We start from the raw sequence: 19,238 nt of genomic DNA, 5'->3' as shown, positions 1-19,238 counted from the left end.
CAAGCACGGGTTGTCATCTCATTGAACTTGACCCCGGGTCGGTCTGGACACATGCAATCACCTGCTCCATTGTGGATCACACAGATTTTGCAGACTTGCTATCTGGGCCAGGACCGGTCTGACCCAACCTTCCCCTCCCCTTCAGGCTTCAGTGCCTTGTTGCTGTCCCAACTCTCAATGCCCTATTCTCAGACAGGACCTCAGAGCACATCACTGGAATGCCCCCTGTTCACCAGAAGCAGTGTATTTTCTCTCCCTCTATCCATGTATTTGAGGTGCGTATTTGTAAAAGCCGTACGTGTGACAGCGCAGAAGGGGGGGTGACCCTGGACAGCATCTCCCAGATGGTGCTCAGCGGAACACTCATTCTAAAGGATATGAGGAGGCAGGCAGGGCTTCCCTGGTGGCGCAGTGGTTGGGAGTCCGCCTGCTGATGCAGGGGACGCAGGTTCGTGCCCCGGTCCAGGAAGATCCCACATGCTGCGGAGCGGCTGGGCCCGTGAGCCATGGCTGCTGAGCCCGCGCGTCCGGAGCCTGTGCTCCGCAACGGGAGAGGCCACAGCAGTGAGAGACCCGTGTACCGCAAAAAAAAAAAGTGGATCTATGTATATGTATAACTGATTCACTTTGCTGTACACCTGAAACTAACACAACACTGTAAATTAACTATACTCCAATAAAAATTTTAAAAAAAAAGGTAGGCAGAGGGGAAAATTTACACAGTTTGCTTCACTGCAGAACTTGTAAGAGACTTTATATTCTCCTCTTCCAAGAGAAGAATATGGAACTTCCCAAATATATTGTGAAGCGACATTTTTCAAGAGATATATCCCAGGAAATACCCGAGTAATTGTAGCGATTCCAAAGTTGGCAAATGAGTGAGCGGAGGAGGCCGGACCGAGGCATCCAGCCGTCAGTGGAGCACGTCTGGGACTGGCCTGCCCAGCGTGTAGATGTGTTTTGTTTGGCCCTGGAAGTCTGAATTGGTTGCCAAGATTTAAAATTTGGGAGACCTAAATCTCTCAAATGGGGAGGGGACTGGATTCTGGATGGCAGGTGGGTCACAGCCCTTGATGAACCACCCATCCCCCCGGCTACAACATAAGGGCTGTCTCCACGTGGGGACCTTGTCCATCTTTTCGTCTCTCCAGCTCCTGTCCCATCCTAGACCCAGTGCCCACCGCAGTGCATCAGTACCGTTTGTATCCAAGGAGGGAAGTGAAATCAGCCTTCGGGGGACAATCTCCGGGTCTGCTACCTGCTTTCTAGTCCCCATCTTCGTTTCTTGCATCTGAATATTTTTCCAATTCTAACTTTAAGACCATTGCTCCCATAAACAGAGTCTTTCCAAAAGTGGAAATGTACCTGGTTGACAAACCTATGGGGAAAGCTCAGCTTCAATGGGAATCAGAGATAAAGAAATTAAAGCGATTAACATTTATAGCCTTTAAAAAAAAATTGGGGAGACCTCACATAAAAATCTAGATTTCTGTCTTCTCTTCCAACGCCGGCCACACCGGGTCTGTGATCTCTCAGGGCGACAGCTGTAAGGAAGCTGTGGGGCTGCCCTTTTTAGAGAAAACTTGTGCTTTGCCCCATCCATGCTCTGTGGACTTTGAGTTTGTAACCCCTGCTTTCCACAGTAGGCACGGATTTTAAGTAATCCTGAAATTTACTGAAAGTTATGCATTTGGACTTAAAGATGTGATACACCATGCTGAAGCCTCTGAGTATGTGTACCTTGTCAATGGAGATAGCTCTTGTTTACAAAGAAAAACCTACGGATATTCCATGAAACATCATGGGCAGAGAGTTGATCCCATTTCTGAGGCAAATAATGGAACAGCACAGACAGGACTGAGGGGGTCCAGCGATCATCTTCTTCTTCCTTTGACTCCAAAGCCCAAAAAAGGCAAGTTGATGTGCCACGAAAATTCATGGTGCTCTGGTCTCTACACTAACTGTGTGATTTAGTCAATGGGTCCCACCCAATGGCTATTTAGGAGGCACTGAGCATGTGCACAGGTACCCCGTGGTTCCCACACCTGTGACAGGTAGGAGGCGTTATCTGCACGGATATAAACAAAACTCGGGGCTCAGCAAAGTTAGGAGGACCCTCGAAGGCCAAGCAACTAGTTAGTGGTGGTGGGATTCCACATGGGTCAGTCAGGGTCCAGAGTCCCCTCCACCCCCCTCTTCACTACTCTCAAATTCAGTGGCACCCCAGAGACGAGGGCAGAAAAACATGACCTGCTCCCTGTTTGGGTAAAGCGTCAGGTTCCAAGACCCCGTGATTATCCTGGCTGTGGCTGAAGACAACAGTACCCTACTGGTACAGAAATCAGCAAGATTTTACATCTGGTCAACACCAGCAAAATCCACTGGGACTTTTGTAGGAGCATCCTTGGGGCACTGAGATAACATGTCTGATTAGTTTCAGGTGTAGAGCTCAGGGTGTGCAATCCCAATGCAAACCAACTGAACAGATCTGAGGATTACTGTGAAGCTCCTTTCCTTTATGTTTAGGTGGACTGTGAAGGAAATGCCGTCTTTTTTCTCTGCAAACAGGCCAACCTCAGCTCAATGCACTGGGGCAGAGGCAAAATGGACCAATTGTCACCTTCTAATTTCCTGTCTAATAAAATATGAACTTGGTCTTGGAAGCTTAAGATTGAAGAGCTGTACTTGAACATTATTAGAGGGTGTATACAACCCCCTGGGGAAATGCTCGTGATAAACTGTTAGCTAAAAATAAACCAAAATAAAATAGTATTGACACTACGATTACATTAACCAGACAGAGACTTGGGCGTTCATTTAGACAAAGCTGAAAAAAACATGAAAAATACAAAGGCATTCATTCATTTTGGTGATCAACTTACGCTTTTCTTTTTAAATCTACTTTATTTCTATTAACGTTTCTAAAACATTGTGTGACTGGTTCTTAAAATTATCTAAAAGGTAAAAAAAAGGAGATGATCATACTAAGTGAAGTAAGCCAGACAGAGAAAGACAAATATCACATGATATCACTTATATGTGGAATCTAAAAGAAGACGAAAGATACAAATAAACTTATTTCCAAAACAGAAAGAGACTTACAGACATAGAAGACAAACATGTTTACCAAAGGGGAAAGGGAGGTGGGGGGGGAGGGATAAATTAGGAGGTTGGGATTAACATATACAGACGACTGTGTATAAAACAGATAAACAACAAGGACCTGCTGTACAGCACAGGGAACTCTACTCAATATTTTGTAATAACCTATAAGGGAAAAGAATCTGAAAGAGAATAGATATACGTATAAATGAATCACTGTGCTATACACCTGAAACTAACATGATATTGTAAATCAACTGTACTTCAACAGTAACAGAAAAAAGAAGGATGAGCTGCCAAGAATTAACCTGCCTTTCTAACTAAGAATGAAGAAAGGAATTATGACAGACTGGTTCTGGTGCAGAGACAGATTAACCAGTCTATGGAATGAGTGCAAGAAACAGACGGACGTGTACACGGAAACTGGACAGAGGACCAACGTGGAACTAGGAACCAGTGGGAAAAACAGATCCCTTCTTCACACCACGCCCAAAAATAAGCTCCAGGTAGACAAGAAGCCCAGATGTGAGAAAGCAACGCTTAAAACGTTTACAAGAAATTCAGATAATCTTTAGTCCTTCGTGGTATGAGAAGGATCTCTCTAATATTCAAATATCATATACGTTCAGGAGAAAAAGGACAAATTCAACACTATTCAAATCAAAAAGCAATGTTCCTACAACAAAATAAAACAGTTAAATTCCAGCCACCGTCTTAGAGATTCTTTGTGCGTAAATAACTGTCTAAAGAGAAATTAACGATTAAAAAAAAGTAATGTCCCAATTAAAAAAAAATAAGGCTGTGAAAAGACAATTCATAGAAGAGGAAACTGAATTGGTAATACACACATGACAAGATGCTCATTCTAACTAATCAGAGAATTGTATCTTAAAGCCACATGAAATGCCATTTGGCACCTATATGACTACAACACTTAAGACGCCCATTAATCCCTGTATCGGTGTGGATGTGGAGTGGCAGGCCACTATAGACGGCTGGAGGACGTGGACACCAGAGCCTCGTTTTGGAGAGCAATCTGCCAGTAATTCCAAAAAGTTGCAGGTGAGTTTTCTCTGAAGGTCTAATAATTTCTCTTCTAGAAAAACTCTATGTATAAATGGAGACCTGTGAATGACTTGCTCATTGATTCCAGTGGTGAAAAACCAGAACAACCTAAGTGTCCATTCATTAAGAAATGGATACATAAGTGAACTAACAACACGTACGTCATCAGGGATAAATCTTAAACACATGATGTTGAGTGGAAAACTACACTCAGAGTATGGTATCATCTATATAAAAGGTACAAACAAACAAGCCAATACTATGTATTATTTGTAAATACCTGCAGAGCTAGAAAGAGCATGAAGACAAAACTATGGATAACAAGTCCCCAATCAGGGTGTGGTGACCTAACAAATATTGGTTGGGTCACCGGGACGAAAGACCTCCCTCCATCCATGACTCACCTCAGATGCCAGTTCCCAGAGCCACTCCTATCCCACGAGGGGCTCTTCTGGGGGCCCAGTTCTGGGGTCCCAGCCAGGTCCTGGTCACTGCAGTCTTCCTGGTCTGTGGCCCACTTGTCTTTGGATTTCGTGCTGTCGTGTTGGGAATCCAGGGACACGATGTCCGAGGGGGAACTCATCACTCCCGAGTCCTCTGTTGTGTCCTCTGAGGCAAAGCAGCTGCCAACAGACACAGTCTCCTCGGCCTCCGACGGCAGTGGCGGGACCCCGTCCACACCGCAGGGACCGCCAGGCCCCAGGGGCAGGCTCACTGGACGAGACACACAAGGGCAGGTCAGGCAATGCTCCAGTGAGTTCCCCACTGCCTGACTCATTTGAAATCTGGAATTTGGGGTGTGAGGGAAGACCCCTCAAACACACCACTTCCCTCTGGACACACTTTAACTTGGAAGGAGTTACGTGCATATGTGATTGAGAACATTTTCCCTAAAAAAATCAGCATATTTTGAATTAACCTTTGGAATTGTTATCCTGTATGTGACTACAAGCAAACAACATTAAAAAATTCTAACTAATGGCATGGTGAGTGCAATTGTTTCTAGTCTGACCCTTGGTTTAACAGAAGTTGTTTGAAAATGAGTTCTTTGGAGAAACTAGGGGTTTTCAAAATAGAAACAAACTTTGAAAACACTCATCTTGTTCGAGAACTTCTAACTTCCCAGGAACATGTACAATTTGGCTTTAAATATGAATGACAGTCATTGACAGCATCTGGCTTTCTCTTTATTTTTACATGTGAGAGTAAGATCTGGTTTAAATAAGAGACGCTCGTAGAAGAGAACCCGCAAGTAAAATGCAGAAGGATGAGAGCAGAAGTGTTCTAGGTGGAGGTCATTGTCCCCTGAGCACCGAATGTCCTTTAGGGCAGCAGAGGGAATAAGAGGCACCGAGTTGTGACTCGCTGCAGAGGCCCGGGTTCACTCCATCAGACTCTAATTGTGATGATGGGGCACTGCAGCCACGCGTCACATCTGTCCAGCTATTCCGAGGGACAGTTAAGCGTTAGGAGAGCGCGGATACCGATTTTCCCCTTACTGAGCTTTGAGGTTGAAAGCTCCATGCTTGGAGAAGAATCCCCCTAACATGGAGGTGGTGGACAGGAATATAGAATTCGGGACCAGCCTCAGGCCAGCGGTGTTGTTTTAAATCGAATGTAGATATAGATTTTAAACCTCAAGGCATAGGATCTAAGCACTGCTTATGGTCACCCAGGAAATAAGGAGTGTGTTGTGCTGTAGTTTCAGTGTGTTTTGTTTGAAAAGCGTTCCTTCAATAAGTAAATTGCTGGATGCCTGGAATGAATACAGGCTACACACAGGCCGAGTGCAAACCCCACAGACTCATGCCCTGATAGACAAGTGACGTCATAACACCATCAATACACACTCAACACCGTCGATATTTTAACTAGACAGCAGACTCGAGACACAGAATTAACAAAACCAAAAGAGCACCAAGGAGAAAATTCCTGGAGGTGTTGGTTTCTTGGAGATCCCAAACAGTAAAATAAAAGAACAAGATCAAAAAAACAAAAAAACAAAAATAAAAAAACCCAGACATTTCACAAAAGAGCTCACAAATAAAGATCAGAAACAAGGGAGGAATTGTTTAGAGAAGCAAAGGCACAAGGCAGTGTGTCTGAATGCAGTGAATGCTTCTGAACAATGACCTCTTTCTTCTAGGTTTCTTCCTGGCTTTTGTTGCAAGACTCTTAATTAGAGGGCAAATCCGGAGAAGAAACACTGCCTGTGGATTCATACCACCCAAGCCTTTTCGGCCATGGGTCTGCTGAGAAGCTGTCACACCTCGGATGTTGTGTGCTGGCTACTCTGTCCACACAGCCAGCGACTCTGCCGGAGATGTCACTCCTGGACGCTCCTGCCATCCAGAGAGGGCAGGAGTGGGGGAGGATGGAAGGATGCTCGGAGGAGCACCGGGCAGGCCTGCCAGCTAGTAAGAGAGATGAGCTTGTGCTAAGGCTCAAGCCTCCTGCGAACCACTTCCGAGAGGGCTGTCAAATCCGGCAGGGATTTGAAGATGGGAATGGACATCCCCATGAGGCTGTGTACCTGGGTCAGCATTAGTTTGTTCGTTTTCAGGCCATCTCTGATTCTCCCCGCAGTCTGCGCTGTCAGCCTGAGACTCTTTTGCTTGGAATCAGACACCCGCATCTGCTCCCTTATTACCTTTTCTCTTTTCCACTGGCTTCTATTGTTAACCTCATGAACTATTAACATGTTTTGACAATTTCTGTTTGAGATGATGGAGCAGGAAACTGCTTTTTCTTTATCGATTCTAAACAGAAGCCTAAGACACAAAAGGAAAACTTGGAGCTGCTTGGCCTCAGGTCCCATCCTGCAGATCCTTCTGTGCAGCCCACTTTCTAGCCTCACTCAGCCCCTGAGGGTTTCCACCAAGCCAGTGGTCCAGGGACCCAGCCTGAATGCCACAGCCCTGTCCAATTTCTACTCAGAACTTTGCACAACCCTTTCCCCTTTCTGTAAGATAAGCATGACATCCCTTCTAGATAGATAAGCATGACATCCCTTCTAGATAGATAAGCATGACATCCCTTCTAGATGTAGAATTCTATCCTTCTTTGAAATTCCAAATCGAAAGAGAGGAAGTAAACATTTTTGACAGTTGACTGGTGACTAATTGGGAATCTTAAAAGAAACAAAGCGTGGCCTTTTTTCCTCTCTGCTATTTTCCGTCACCGCTAAGCGTAAGTCGCTCTTTTTGGGTTGATTAATGCGTTGGCAAGTTTCCTCTTCTCTTAAGGCAGGAACAACCTTTTTGAACTGAAGAGTTATTATTGCGGGATTTTTGCAAATGTGGAAAAACTCAATTTGCCGTTAGCAGATGCCAAATATAAATTCACGATGACATTCTCTTCCAAATAAATAGCCACAGAGCCCGAGTCCAGAATATTAACACTTCCATTGCTCTCCACCTGAATTACATAATCTCATGGCTCAAACGCCATTTCAGCTAAATGACGGCAAAAATTCTCGAGCTCAGGCGTAAAGCAGAAAGAAGAAGGAAGTGCTAAATTAAGGCTACTAATTCCTCAGGTCGAACACCATCATTTCAGTTTGGCATGAGTTCCACTGAGTTTTTCTTTCACAAAGTCACCAAAGAAAATTTCTAGCACCAAATGTAAATATCTTCTGGGTATTTTGGCCTCCATTTTTTTTATACATAAAACATTATTTATACCTGTTTTCATTTTTTACATTAAAATGTAAACATCCCCTTATCCAAAATAGCTGGTGAAAAAGCAAAACAAAAACAAAAACAAATTAAACCTTTAAAGATAGCTGGTGAGTTTTCAAGTGTCCTTGCTCAATGTATCCAAATACCAAATATTATAATTCAATAATAAAGAGAACCAAACTGGTAAAAGAGCTATAAAATATCAATATACAGCAAAATCACAATGAACCAAAATACTCCAATCTCCTGGTTAATCAACTATTTACAAGAAAACTCTTCTCGCTTTAACCATTAGTTTAGAAAAAAAACTTTCTAAATTGAACCACTTTACTTTCCTGGCTCAGTAACTACAAAACGCCAAACAGAAATCACGTGTCCTCCATCTCACCCCACCTTGGTTTAGTTCCCTCTGGTCTATGCACAGGGAATAAAGGGGAAAGTCAGGTAGCCACAGGTAAGGTGCTTCTGAACTGACAAGATGTAGGTCAGTACCTTTTGTCGTATACACCCCACATGCCTCTTCACTGACATCTGAACCTTTCCATCACGAGTTCAATTAGTTACCACAGATGCAATTTCATTGTAATTATTAAGATTTAAAATAAATCTGTTCCATCATTTTACAAAATGTAACAAAGGAATCTGAACATGATAGTATTGAATGTATTGATGTCCAGAACCCTGCATGACGAAAGGAATGAGAAAGTTCTCCTTTGGACAGGCAGCGTTCTAGAACACGGCTCTTCTTTCTTGAAATTATTACCCACCCCCTGACGCCGCCGTGGACGCTCATCTCATCCTAACTGAACGTACTTTGTGCTTGAGAGCTTTTCTACTGATGAAATCTCTTGGTATAAAAATATATATATATATTAAAATTTAATTTTTATTTTCTCTCACCATAACTAGATAGTGTTAATTTTTTTTCTATACGAGAAGTTATCATCGTGATAATGAATAGGAAAGATCCAATGAAAATTGCATATTTTAGAAATGTTGACATTTCTTAAACAAAAAGGTAAAGTGTCATTAGACATGCATCTCATAATGACTCAGATAAGGCTTTTTTCAAAGAATTCTTAAAAATTACTGGATTACTGATCACTAAAGCAGGGCGGGGTTTGGCATTAATGCAGTTCACATTTTTCATTCTTATCACTATTAAGCAACTGGGAAGCCTTGTTCGCATGAGCAAGTGGGGGTGAATTAAGAGTTTGGCTATAGTGACATCACTCCACTCAGTTTTTTAAAACTCTTCCTCTGTTACACATCACTTGATTGATGGGTCCTAAAATTTATGCTTAATGATGTGTTTTAACTGACAACTGGATTAGATCCGTTGTCCATTTAGTTGGAAAGAAAACATGGAAACCACCTGATGTTGAAAGGGACTTATCTGCAAGCTCAGCCCACTACCAGAAATGCTGTGTGTGTTTTTGTCAGGCATCAGGATAAGGTCTGTTCACCTCAGGAAACCACATCCAAGTGAAATTCCTGATGGCTGGGGGCTATGTCTGTCTTTTTCGAGGAGGGGAGACAGGCATTCAGCAAAGGGGAGCTGGGGGGAGCCCTGCATGGATGCTGCCCACCTGTGAGCTCTCAGGCACCTTGGTTCTAGGAAAGAATACACGTGGACACATAGCATCTGGATGTAGATTCCCTTGGAAAGTCTTGTGGTCTCCCAGGGGAATACATCCCTGGGTTAAACCCACCAACACACACAGTACAGGTGAGTCAGTTTATGGGTGGGAGGGGAACACAGGGAGACAGACACGGGGGCATCCTCCTACCTAGAGGAGACAGAAAGTGGCCACTGACCTGGGTCCTGAAACAAGCGCAGTTGGATCAAAAGATGGGCAAAAGCACAGATACACAGGCTGAATGGGAAACGGCACGTACTGCTGAGTGGCTGGGCTGTATGATGTCTCATGTGCTGTATATGACTGTGTCAGCGTGTGCACACGTGTGCACACGTCAAGAGGAAGAGGGGTGGGAGGCGGGGTTCAGAACTATGCTTCAGGAGAACCTCTGTCACCAGCTTGTAGGCTTCTGCCCCCAACTGGTGGCTCCAGTCCTGGCCACCTTCTCTTCCTGTCATTGATTTTTTAGTTACAGTTTCCTCAAAGTGAAGTTTATATATTTATTCCTCTTCAAAATGACAGTCTCTTTAGCTGGAAGGGCACCATTTAACATTTTATATTTGAAAAAGAATATTAAAAAATAATGTATATATATATATATATGTATGTATAACTGAATCAATTTGCTGTATAGCAGAAATGAACACAACATTATAAATCAACTATACTTCAATGAAAAAAAAACCTATCATATAAAAAATCCATATTTTACATTAATGTTCTTGTCCAAAAGCCCCACAGACCTGGGATCCTCAAAGATACTGCATGATGAAGATAGCAATGTAGCCAGTTCACTACAGAGAAGTACCATATACCTGAATACATATTTTATTTTTTTCAAGAAGGCAGGATAATAAAGACCTTGAAAGCATTTACGGATCTAAAATAGACCTGAATTCTTTAAAGAGCCAAGTAGGGGCTTCCCTGGTGGTGCAGTAGTTGAGAGTCCGCCTGCCGATGCAGGGGACGTGGGTTCATGCCCTGGCCCGGGAAGATGGGCCCGTGAGCCATGGCTGCTGAGCCTGCGCATCCGGAGCCTGTGCTCCGCAACGGGAGAGGCCACAGCAGTGAGACGCCCCATACCGCAAAAAAAAAAAAAAAAAAAAAAAAAAAAAAAAAAGCTAAAGAGCCAAGTAAGGTACTCTTGGCCTCAATCCATCTATATTTCTCCAAAGCCTGAACCATAACCCTAATCCTAGAATCCTAACGTGCCTGTTAGAGACACAGAGAAAATCCCAGTTTCACCCGTGTGAGGACAAGCCTGTTCTCTGCTTGCGGTTCTTTGAAAACATATATAGAAAACAGCTGCTGCTTCTATCCGTCCGCACTGCCCACTCCCTGTCTGTGCTACGTGAGTTCCTCCTTCCGGGAGCTAACCTCGTTCTCAACAGCTGGGCGAGTCTAACTGCCCCGTCATTACTCCTGGCCACAGGGCACGGATGTGAGATGTGGGTCATGGATGTGACCCAAACCTGGTCAGCTGGAACCGTGGTCCAAAGATGGGCGCGTGTCCTAAGCTGGACCAATCAAGGCCTTTCTCAGGGCCTTCTGGCCAGAGATGCTGGGCAGGTGGTCTCCTTGGGCTGAAATCCATGGAGTGGGAGGGGTCCTGGATAAATGACAGTCATCTGGACCAGCGCATGGAGAGGGCTTGTCCACACACAAAGAAGAGCACAGACCTAAGACAGTGCTTGGGCTTGGGGACCCCACCATGTCCGTAATAAGGATTCATCTCTTAAAATTCCCAGATATGTGAGCAAAAAAAAAAAAAAAAAAAAATCCCACAAAACCCATTCTTTTGTAACTCGTTCAATACATGTTTCTTGGAATTAGATAGTCTTGTCTAACAAATGTCTAAATTGCCCTGATTTTTGCATGAAGTACACACACACACACACAGAGTTTCATATTATGGTGTTTCCATGATAGGAACTTTTCTTTTCAAAAATATATTAAATGTGACAGCTGCAGATCATGTTTCCCTTTCCTGGATTTATCTTCCATTATTCAGATTACACATTTGAGTAATTCTATTTTTGGAATAATCTAGTTTAGGATCTAGTTTACTCTCTAAGCCCTCTTGTGTCTTCACAAGGCTGTCTGCATTTAATCCTTCACTATCAGTATGGCTAAAATGAAGTCAGATTCAGATCAAAATCCTTCTTCCTCAAGATTGAATTCTCAGCACCACTGTTGTCTGGCATCCCGCCTCACAGATGAGAACCCAAAGGCTAGCATGATTCTCTCCAACTATAAATAACCTTATCTCTAGAAGCTAGTAAGATTTTCCTCGTTATCCATGGATATCAAACATTTCACCAAAATGTGTCTAATTGTGTATGTCTCTAAGGATGTGTATTCATTTCCAAGGACTTTCGGGAGTTCTTTTTTTCATGTGTTTTTCAATACTAGCGTGCTCTTGTTTTATGTATGTACTAATCTGTTAAAATTTTCTGAAGCAATAACAACAAATATTGAAAGTTCTGCTCTATTGCCTAAATTAGCCCTACTGCCTTTGGAGTTAGTTCCTCTGATCAGTTTGTGGTCTTTCCTCCACACACTGAAAAAAAATTTTGTTTAATGTTTCTTGACTGTTTTCCTGTACTAAATGATGGTGTCAGTAACCTCAGGAACTAGATTTCTTTTGTACACGTGACCATCACTGTTGCCTTAAGAGAGAGCCGAAAGCCTTACGGCAGATTGGGCTGAGTAGATTCCCACAGGGAATCTGCAGAGAGGAAAGCTGCTTTCCGGGGAAGACTACACCTGGATGGGGTGGCCAGTTTCTCTCAGCAGCCACAACGCTGACTTTGGTTGATGGTTCTTAGACTCAGTTCCGCCATATTGAAACTGAAGTCTCATATGATTTTCATGTGCCTATTTTATTTAGCAAAGAGCTAAAAGAATTCCTCCTCCACACTGATGTCATGGCTTTAAGAGTAGCCTAAGATATTAGACCACTGGCTAACAACGATCAGATATACAGTTCAACATCAATATTTGAAACCATATAATGGTAGTTGGGTTTTTGATATTCTGCAATGTCCAAAGAACTCCTTATTTATCCAGTGTCCTCTGCAGTCTGAAAATAATTATTCCTATTTTGCAAATTATACATGAAGTCCCAGCCAACAAATGATTTCATCTACCCCTGATAGTATGTGTTACAGAAACATACTTTGCCAGGCTCATAAACAGGACAAGTCTATTCAAAATCACACAAAAACATGTCCTAAGCAAAAGTCAAATCGAGGTACGTGCACCAAGAAAATGTGAGATGAATCTTGCTGAGAATTACCTACATTTAAATTCTTTTACACCAAAAGATTTTCTTCCATGTCCTATGGAACAAATCTTGGTTTCATTTGTCCAGAGATTTCAATATCTTCTAAAATATTTTTGAGAAAAAGATCCAGCCCTCTCTTACATATGTATTTCTGGGGCCTCACCTCCGGGGATCAGGATGGTAGTTTCTGTTGTCAGGAACAAAGCTGATGCTTCAGTTTGCTTCATCAAAATAGAAACCCTGGCTCCAGGTTGTCTAGTATATTAAAGCATGGGAACTGTATTTAATCAACAGCTCAGAAAAGGTGACATTCAGGGACTTGCCAAGTTCCTAAATTGAATGAACTACGATTTAGGTCTGGCATGAAGGGAGCCACCTGCCTTCTGAGACAGGCAATCCAGGAAAAATATCATCTGTTCCTCTGTTAGAGTCTCTCAAGTTCGATCCCTTTATCATTAGAGCTCTAGAGAACAAAGTATGTGGCCCACTTTTGCTTAGTTTTCTGTAATGCACTGTTCAGCCATTGCTAATGACCTAAAATTGACATGAAAATGACCAAATGAAGAACATTTTTGTATCTTATGTAGAACTGCTATTGGGGATATTATCTATCATAGTACTCAGTGTCTTTTATAAAAGCATCCACTTTAATTTGTCCTAAAATTTAGATCTTCCTTTCCCCCACTTTTGATGAAACGAATGCCTGCTATTTGGCTGAGTGTCTGCCCACCTCGCTTTTTTGCCTTGGTGCCCAGGAAGGTCAGAAACAAAGTTAGTCTTTATTAGGATTTTTGCATGAATTCTACACCCCCCCCCCCCGCCACACACACATCCTGCTGTTCCCATCACATATATCTCTAAGCTCTCTTGGTGTTTATTCTTAACCACTTTAGGAAATAAGGATTTTTAAAATAGCATACACACACACACACACACACACACGTACATACGTATATATATGTTATACACACATATAATTATATAATATAAAATAGACAATATTATTACTTTGAGTTATTTAAAATAAGAAGTATTGGGGAGGTGGCCAAGCTGCTGGACTACGAAGACCCTGAGTTCACCTCTCTCCACAGGCACACCAAAATTGATTACCTATAGAGCAAGTATTTGTGAGAACAACCTGCAGACTAGCAGAAAAAATTTTCCACAACTAAAGATACAAAGAAGGCACCACAGTGAGATGGGCAGAAGGGGTGGCGATGTAGTAAAGTCAGAACCCACACCCCTGGGTTGGCGATTCACAAATGGGAAGAATATCACAGCTCAAAGATGGCGGGGTCTGAGCCCCACACTGGGCTCCCCAGCCCAGGGGTCCTGCACCCAGACAATCACCAGAAGGTCTGGCTCTGTTAAGATGGCTTGCTCAGTGACCCCTCTCCCCAAGGAGTTTCTGATTCAGTGGTTCGGGCTTGGGGCTGAGAACGGCATTTCTCACATTTTCCCAGGGGATGCTGAAGCCACCGTTATAGGTCTACACTGGGGGAAGCCCTTCCCTGAACACCTCGCCAGGGCTGCCCGGCCAGCTGAGGACGATCTGCACTCAAGCCTGTGTATCACCCCATCCTCCTCAGACCAAAACCCCTTCATTGCTTTGCTCCAAAGACAGTGACTTCTCCAACAAGAGCCCTGGAGTTACTGAACAGACCACTTTTCAAAACAGACATTCAGTCCCTGCATTTTGAGTGTTTTTCTCTTTCTACACTGTTAGACTCTACTTTCTGTCTCAATGCCCGTCCTGTGTCTCCCGTCTCATGGGAAGGCACCACAGGATGCCCTCAGCAGAGTTAAATGTGACATTTTCCTCAAGACAGCAGAGCAAACATAACTACTTGTGGAAACTGTGTTAGAACAGTTTCAGAAAGGCAGAGTCAGGAAGTGACACAAAACATCCCAGATGGTTGTAAAATACGCCCAAGACGAGAAGGAAAGGGCTAACTCTGGGGGCGGGGGAGCAGGCAGGACTCCCGGTGCGCTGCTTTGAGGCAGGAGGCATCTCGCACGCAGAGCACAAGGAGATGGGGTCTGGAGATGCTGGGGAACACAGACGCAAGGCAGCCACGAGACCCACAGGTTGCTGTGTCCAAAGGCTGTCACAGAGCTAGTGGGAGGCACCTCCAAAAGTCACCTGGGGAGCAAAGCCCTCGCAATGAGATGGAGCCAAAGTCTGAGCCTACAGGGCTGTGGTCCCTGCATCTGCACATCGTCCCCACACCGCAGCCCTGCCGGCTTAGCCAGACGACATGGTTATTTTTGCCTCATTAATTATTTGTATAAGTTGCCTGATGTTTGGGACCGATTGAATAGCACAGGTGTGGAGATGGTGTCTTCAAAATGTCACCTGGGTCTGGACTAATGTAGCAAACGTATTTTTATTTCTTTATTTATTTTTAGTTTTATTTATTATTGAAGTATAGTTGATTTACAATGTTGTGTTAGTTTCAGGTGTACAGCGAAGTCATTCAGTTATACATATGTGTATACATATATATGTATATATATATATATATATTTTTTCATATTATTTTCCATTACAGCTTAATGTAGGGTACTGAGTATAGGTCCCTGTGCTATATAGCAGGCCCCTGTTGGTTATCTGTTTTAGATACAGTAGGGTGTATCTGTTAATCCCATATGCCTAACTTATCCCTTACCCTCACCCTTCCTTTTTGGTAGCCATAAGTTTGCTTTCCATGCCTGTGAGTCTGTTTCTGTTTTGTAAATATGTTCATTTGTATCATTTTTTTCAGATTCCACCTACAAGTGATATCATATGATATTTGTTTTTCTCTGACTTTCTTCACTTAGCATGATAGTCTCTAGGTCCATCCATGTTGCTGCAAACGGCATTATTTCATTCTTTTTAATGGCTGAGTAATATTCCATTGTATGTAAGTACCACATCTTCTTTATCCATTCATCTGTTGATGGACATTTAGGTTGTTTCCATGTCCTGGCTATTGCAAATAGTGCTGCAATAAATGTTGTGGTGCACGTATCTTTTTGAATTGTGGTTTTCTCCAGATATATGCCCAGGAGTGGGATTGCTGGATCATACGGTAGCTCTATTTTTAGTTTACTAAGGAACCTCCATACTGTTCTCCACAGTGGCTTGTACCAACATTTTTAAATATTGAAGAGACTCTAATAGGTGCTGCTTTCAAGATACCTTCTGTATAAAAACTTTAGAAATCATAAAATGCTAATATGCCAGCAAAAGTGAAAAGGAAAAACTAAGTGACTAATAACAATGCTGGTGTACTGTTCTCCTATGGACACTGACGCACACATGTAGTAAAATTGCTACCTCAAAGCCACTCAGACACAGTACAGAGCAGTGAGCATACAGATAATGACAAGTGACACCGTGATTTCCCCCCGAGCCTCCTCGCCAGAGTCCCGCCTGCCTTGGAAATGGCACCTTCTTGTAACAAAAATGAGATCAGTGTCAGAGCCCGTGATTTTAGGAAACCTGTACAGAATTGTTTCCAGCCTTGTCCACAGCCAACAGACTACAGCCAGTAAATGAAACCTTTCACACGCAGACCACCTGTCTAACTCACAATTACAGTGGCCCCCAAATAATTTGGCTTTATGGGCCAGAAAGCATTCGCCTCAGCAAAACCTGCCAGTACCCAGAATAACCTCCTAGGAGATGCCGGGCTCCAGCCTCAGTTTTCCTCACCTGCCCCAGAGTCCAAGCTGGGGGCTGCCCCCTGGGAAGTAAAGCACCTCATCTCCACTCCTAGGAGCACCTTCACACCCTTCTCTTCCACCCAACTTGGTCTTGGAGACGTCCCCCCAACAGCTGCACTTTCCCCGAGTTTTTCTATTAGGATTCTTTTGAGTTTTAAAATAAAGTTTATTTTCGTTTTCTTTAGTATAGCAAGTCCAGAAAACACAGGCAATGGTTAGGAAGTAATCAGTCATCCCCAAGATTCCTCGTCTTTATTTATTAGAAGCTTTTAGAATAAATGTATAACAAAACTTCTTAAATATGGGAAGAGAATCAGATGCACACTCCACTATCACGTCTGTGTCCTCATCTTGGGCTTGCACAATTGTTCTCCTATATCTTTGTACCAGTTTAAACAATTAGGGGGCTGATTCAACTGTGGCCTTGAGAAAACTAGTCCCTGCAGGCCTTGACTTGCTCACCTGTAAATGGGGCTGAGGACCATCATCCCTCATGCAAGGAGCCACCAGGAGACTGCGTGCAGGTCAGGTCTGAGGACAGGCCTGGCGCACACTCAAGCCTCAGCAGGTGTAGCTCTTATGATGAGCTTGTGTTAGCTTGACCCGTCATCAGTCTCCAGGCAGATGTAATCATTCACGGGCGTGGTCTCTCCAAAGCTGGCAGGTCTAAGAACAGCCTCCGTCCCATGGGGGTTTCAGCAAGTGCAGCCTGAAGACTGTCCCCAAGGATGGCATGTCTCCCAGCCCCAGGCCCAGATGTGCAGGAGGAATGAGGGGGTCCCTGACAAGGGGGCTCCCAGAAGGGACACCCAGGAAGCAGAGGATGTGGAAATTATTTGCTGATCAAAAAAGCTGCTGGGGGTGGAGGGGTGGGAGGACTGGGGCGGGGGGTCTCTGATCCAGCCAAATGGTCCCCAGGTGCCCCTGCATCAGGCTCAGTGGCACCAGCTGCCTGGGGTCCCCGTTTGGAACTTCTCTCTTCTCTGAGTGATGTGACCGTGGGGACAGCCTGCCCTAGGTGTCTCGGTCCCTAAGTGGAGGGCAGGACGCTGGCCCTTCCAGCTGACAAGTGAAGGCATTCCTGAGATTCTAGCAGGAAATTTTAGCATGTGTGAGCCCACAGTCTAACATCCCCTTTGGCCCATTTCCCTCCTCATTGGTTCACTGGTTTCCCGACGACAGGATTCCCTAAGGTGTCAAACAGATCCTCCTCAGTGCATTTTCCGGGCTGACCCTCTCTGGGACTGGTGAAAAGTGGAGAGCTAATTCTTTTCCCTGTAAGGCACAAGTTCTTCCAGCTTTTTAATCCCTTCAGACCGGGTGACTCTGTTCTGCTGGTGCCGGGCACACATCAGGTGACCAGTACGTGCGTTTTCATTCTGAACTGCTGTTTTCCACTAGGCTCAGACAGACACGTTTACATTATAGCTTGAAGGATCTATACTCCAACAGGGCTAAACAGTAAAGAGGACTGAAGCAGTCCTGATTTTATAAAAAGCTTCATTACTTTTCTCATGCTTTGAAATTGTTCTGAAAAGTAAAACACACATTTAGCAACTGCCTAATCCATTACTTTAAGTCTGTACAAGTAGCTTTCCCATCGAGCAGCTCTGCTGGATGAATACAACGGCACCAGCACAGCCAGTGTAGATGTCTGGAGCGGCTCAGCCTGGTTGTCTTTCTGCTTGAGCGCCCCTGTGCCCGTGAGAAGGGGCGGGCAGATGAATGCAGGGACACTGGTGGGAAGGTACCGCTGCCTCTCTGACGCCTCCTTGAGCCCTCACTTGGGAATCCTGAGTCACAGAGAAACCGAGGGGCAAAGGCTTAAGTCAGAGCCCTGGTGTCCAGGCCCCGGGGCTGCCTGCCGAGACTCAGAAGGAGGCTTCCTGTTAGCACAGTGGTTACTACACCACCGTCACAGCTGGTGGCACTTGGGCCGCCATTCCAAGAGCCTCCACTCAACTGGGCCAGTGTGAGACCGGCTCAAGTGGACCCAGATGACACCACAGCCTGTTTACTTCTGGGTTTCATCACCACGTGGAAACATGATCTTACGCCTGTCAGCTTCAGGCACAGCTCAGCATGTCCTGGGAGGCAGCTCTAAGCCTGGCCGGCACCGGGGCCTCCATCCTGGGGAGGTGGGGCTGTGGTGTCCCGGCTCGGCCATCCTGAGGGGCCCAGGCCCAGCCTTACCTCCTAGGGAGCCCTGCATGCCAGGGGAGAGCTGTGAGCACACGCGGAAGTCACCCCAGGGCTGTTCTCACCCACCCCTGTCTGCCCAGGCTGTGAGTCACCCAGCAGCTGTTTAAAGACAGGTGGAGAGGACGTGCCCACCTGCAGAGCCCCCTGACCGGGCAGGGCACTTCACTCATGTGCTGTGAAAGGGCACACTGTAAGAAGCCTCTTCACTAAACTTCAAAGCTTTTGCATAGCAAAGGAAACACGTGACAAAATGAAAAGACAACCTACTGAACGGGAGAAGGTATTTGCGAATGATATGACCAATAAGGGATTAATATCCAACATGTATAAACAGCTCATACAACTCAACGTCAGAAAAACCAAACAACCCGATTAGAAAATGGGCAGAAAAACCGAATAGACATTTTTCCAAAGAGGAAATGTAGCTGGCCAATAGGCACATGAAAAGATGTTCAACATCGTTAGATCATCAGAGAAATGCAAATTAAAACCACAATGAGACATCACCTCACACCTGTCAGAATGGGCATCATCAAAAAGCACACAACTAAC

At 44.4% G+C, this 19,238-nt stretch overlaps 1 protein-coding gene across 1 annotated transcript in view; it reads right to left on the bottom strand.

The window, feature by feature from the left end:
* Positions 1-19,238, bottom strand: part of COBL (cordon-bleu WH2 repeat protein) — a 245,674-nt gene that overhangs the window by 14,063 nt on the left and 212,373 nt on the right. The window contains exon 11 of the mRNA XM_060108816.1: positions 4,572-4,881. Within this exon, the coding sequence (XP_059964799.1) occupies positions 4,572-4,881 (310 nt within the window). The remainder of the gene's footprint in view (positions 1-4,571; positions 4,882-19,238) is intronic.

This window comes from Mesoplodon densirostris, chromosome 9 (assembly GCF_025265405.1).
Source record: "Mesoplodon densirostris isolate mMesDen1 chromosome 9, mMesDen1 primary haplotype, whole genome shotgun sequence".
NCBI classification, from domain to species: Eukaryota; Metazoa; Chordata; class Mammalia; order Artiodactyla; family Ziphiidae; genus Mesoplodon; species Mesoplodon densirostris.
The sequence above is the reverse complement of the archived record's forward strand: the minus strand, read 5'-3'. Positions and strand labels throughout refer to the sequence as shown.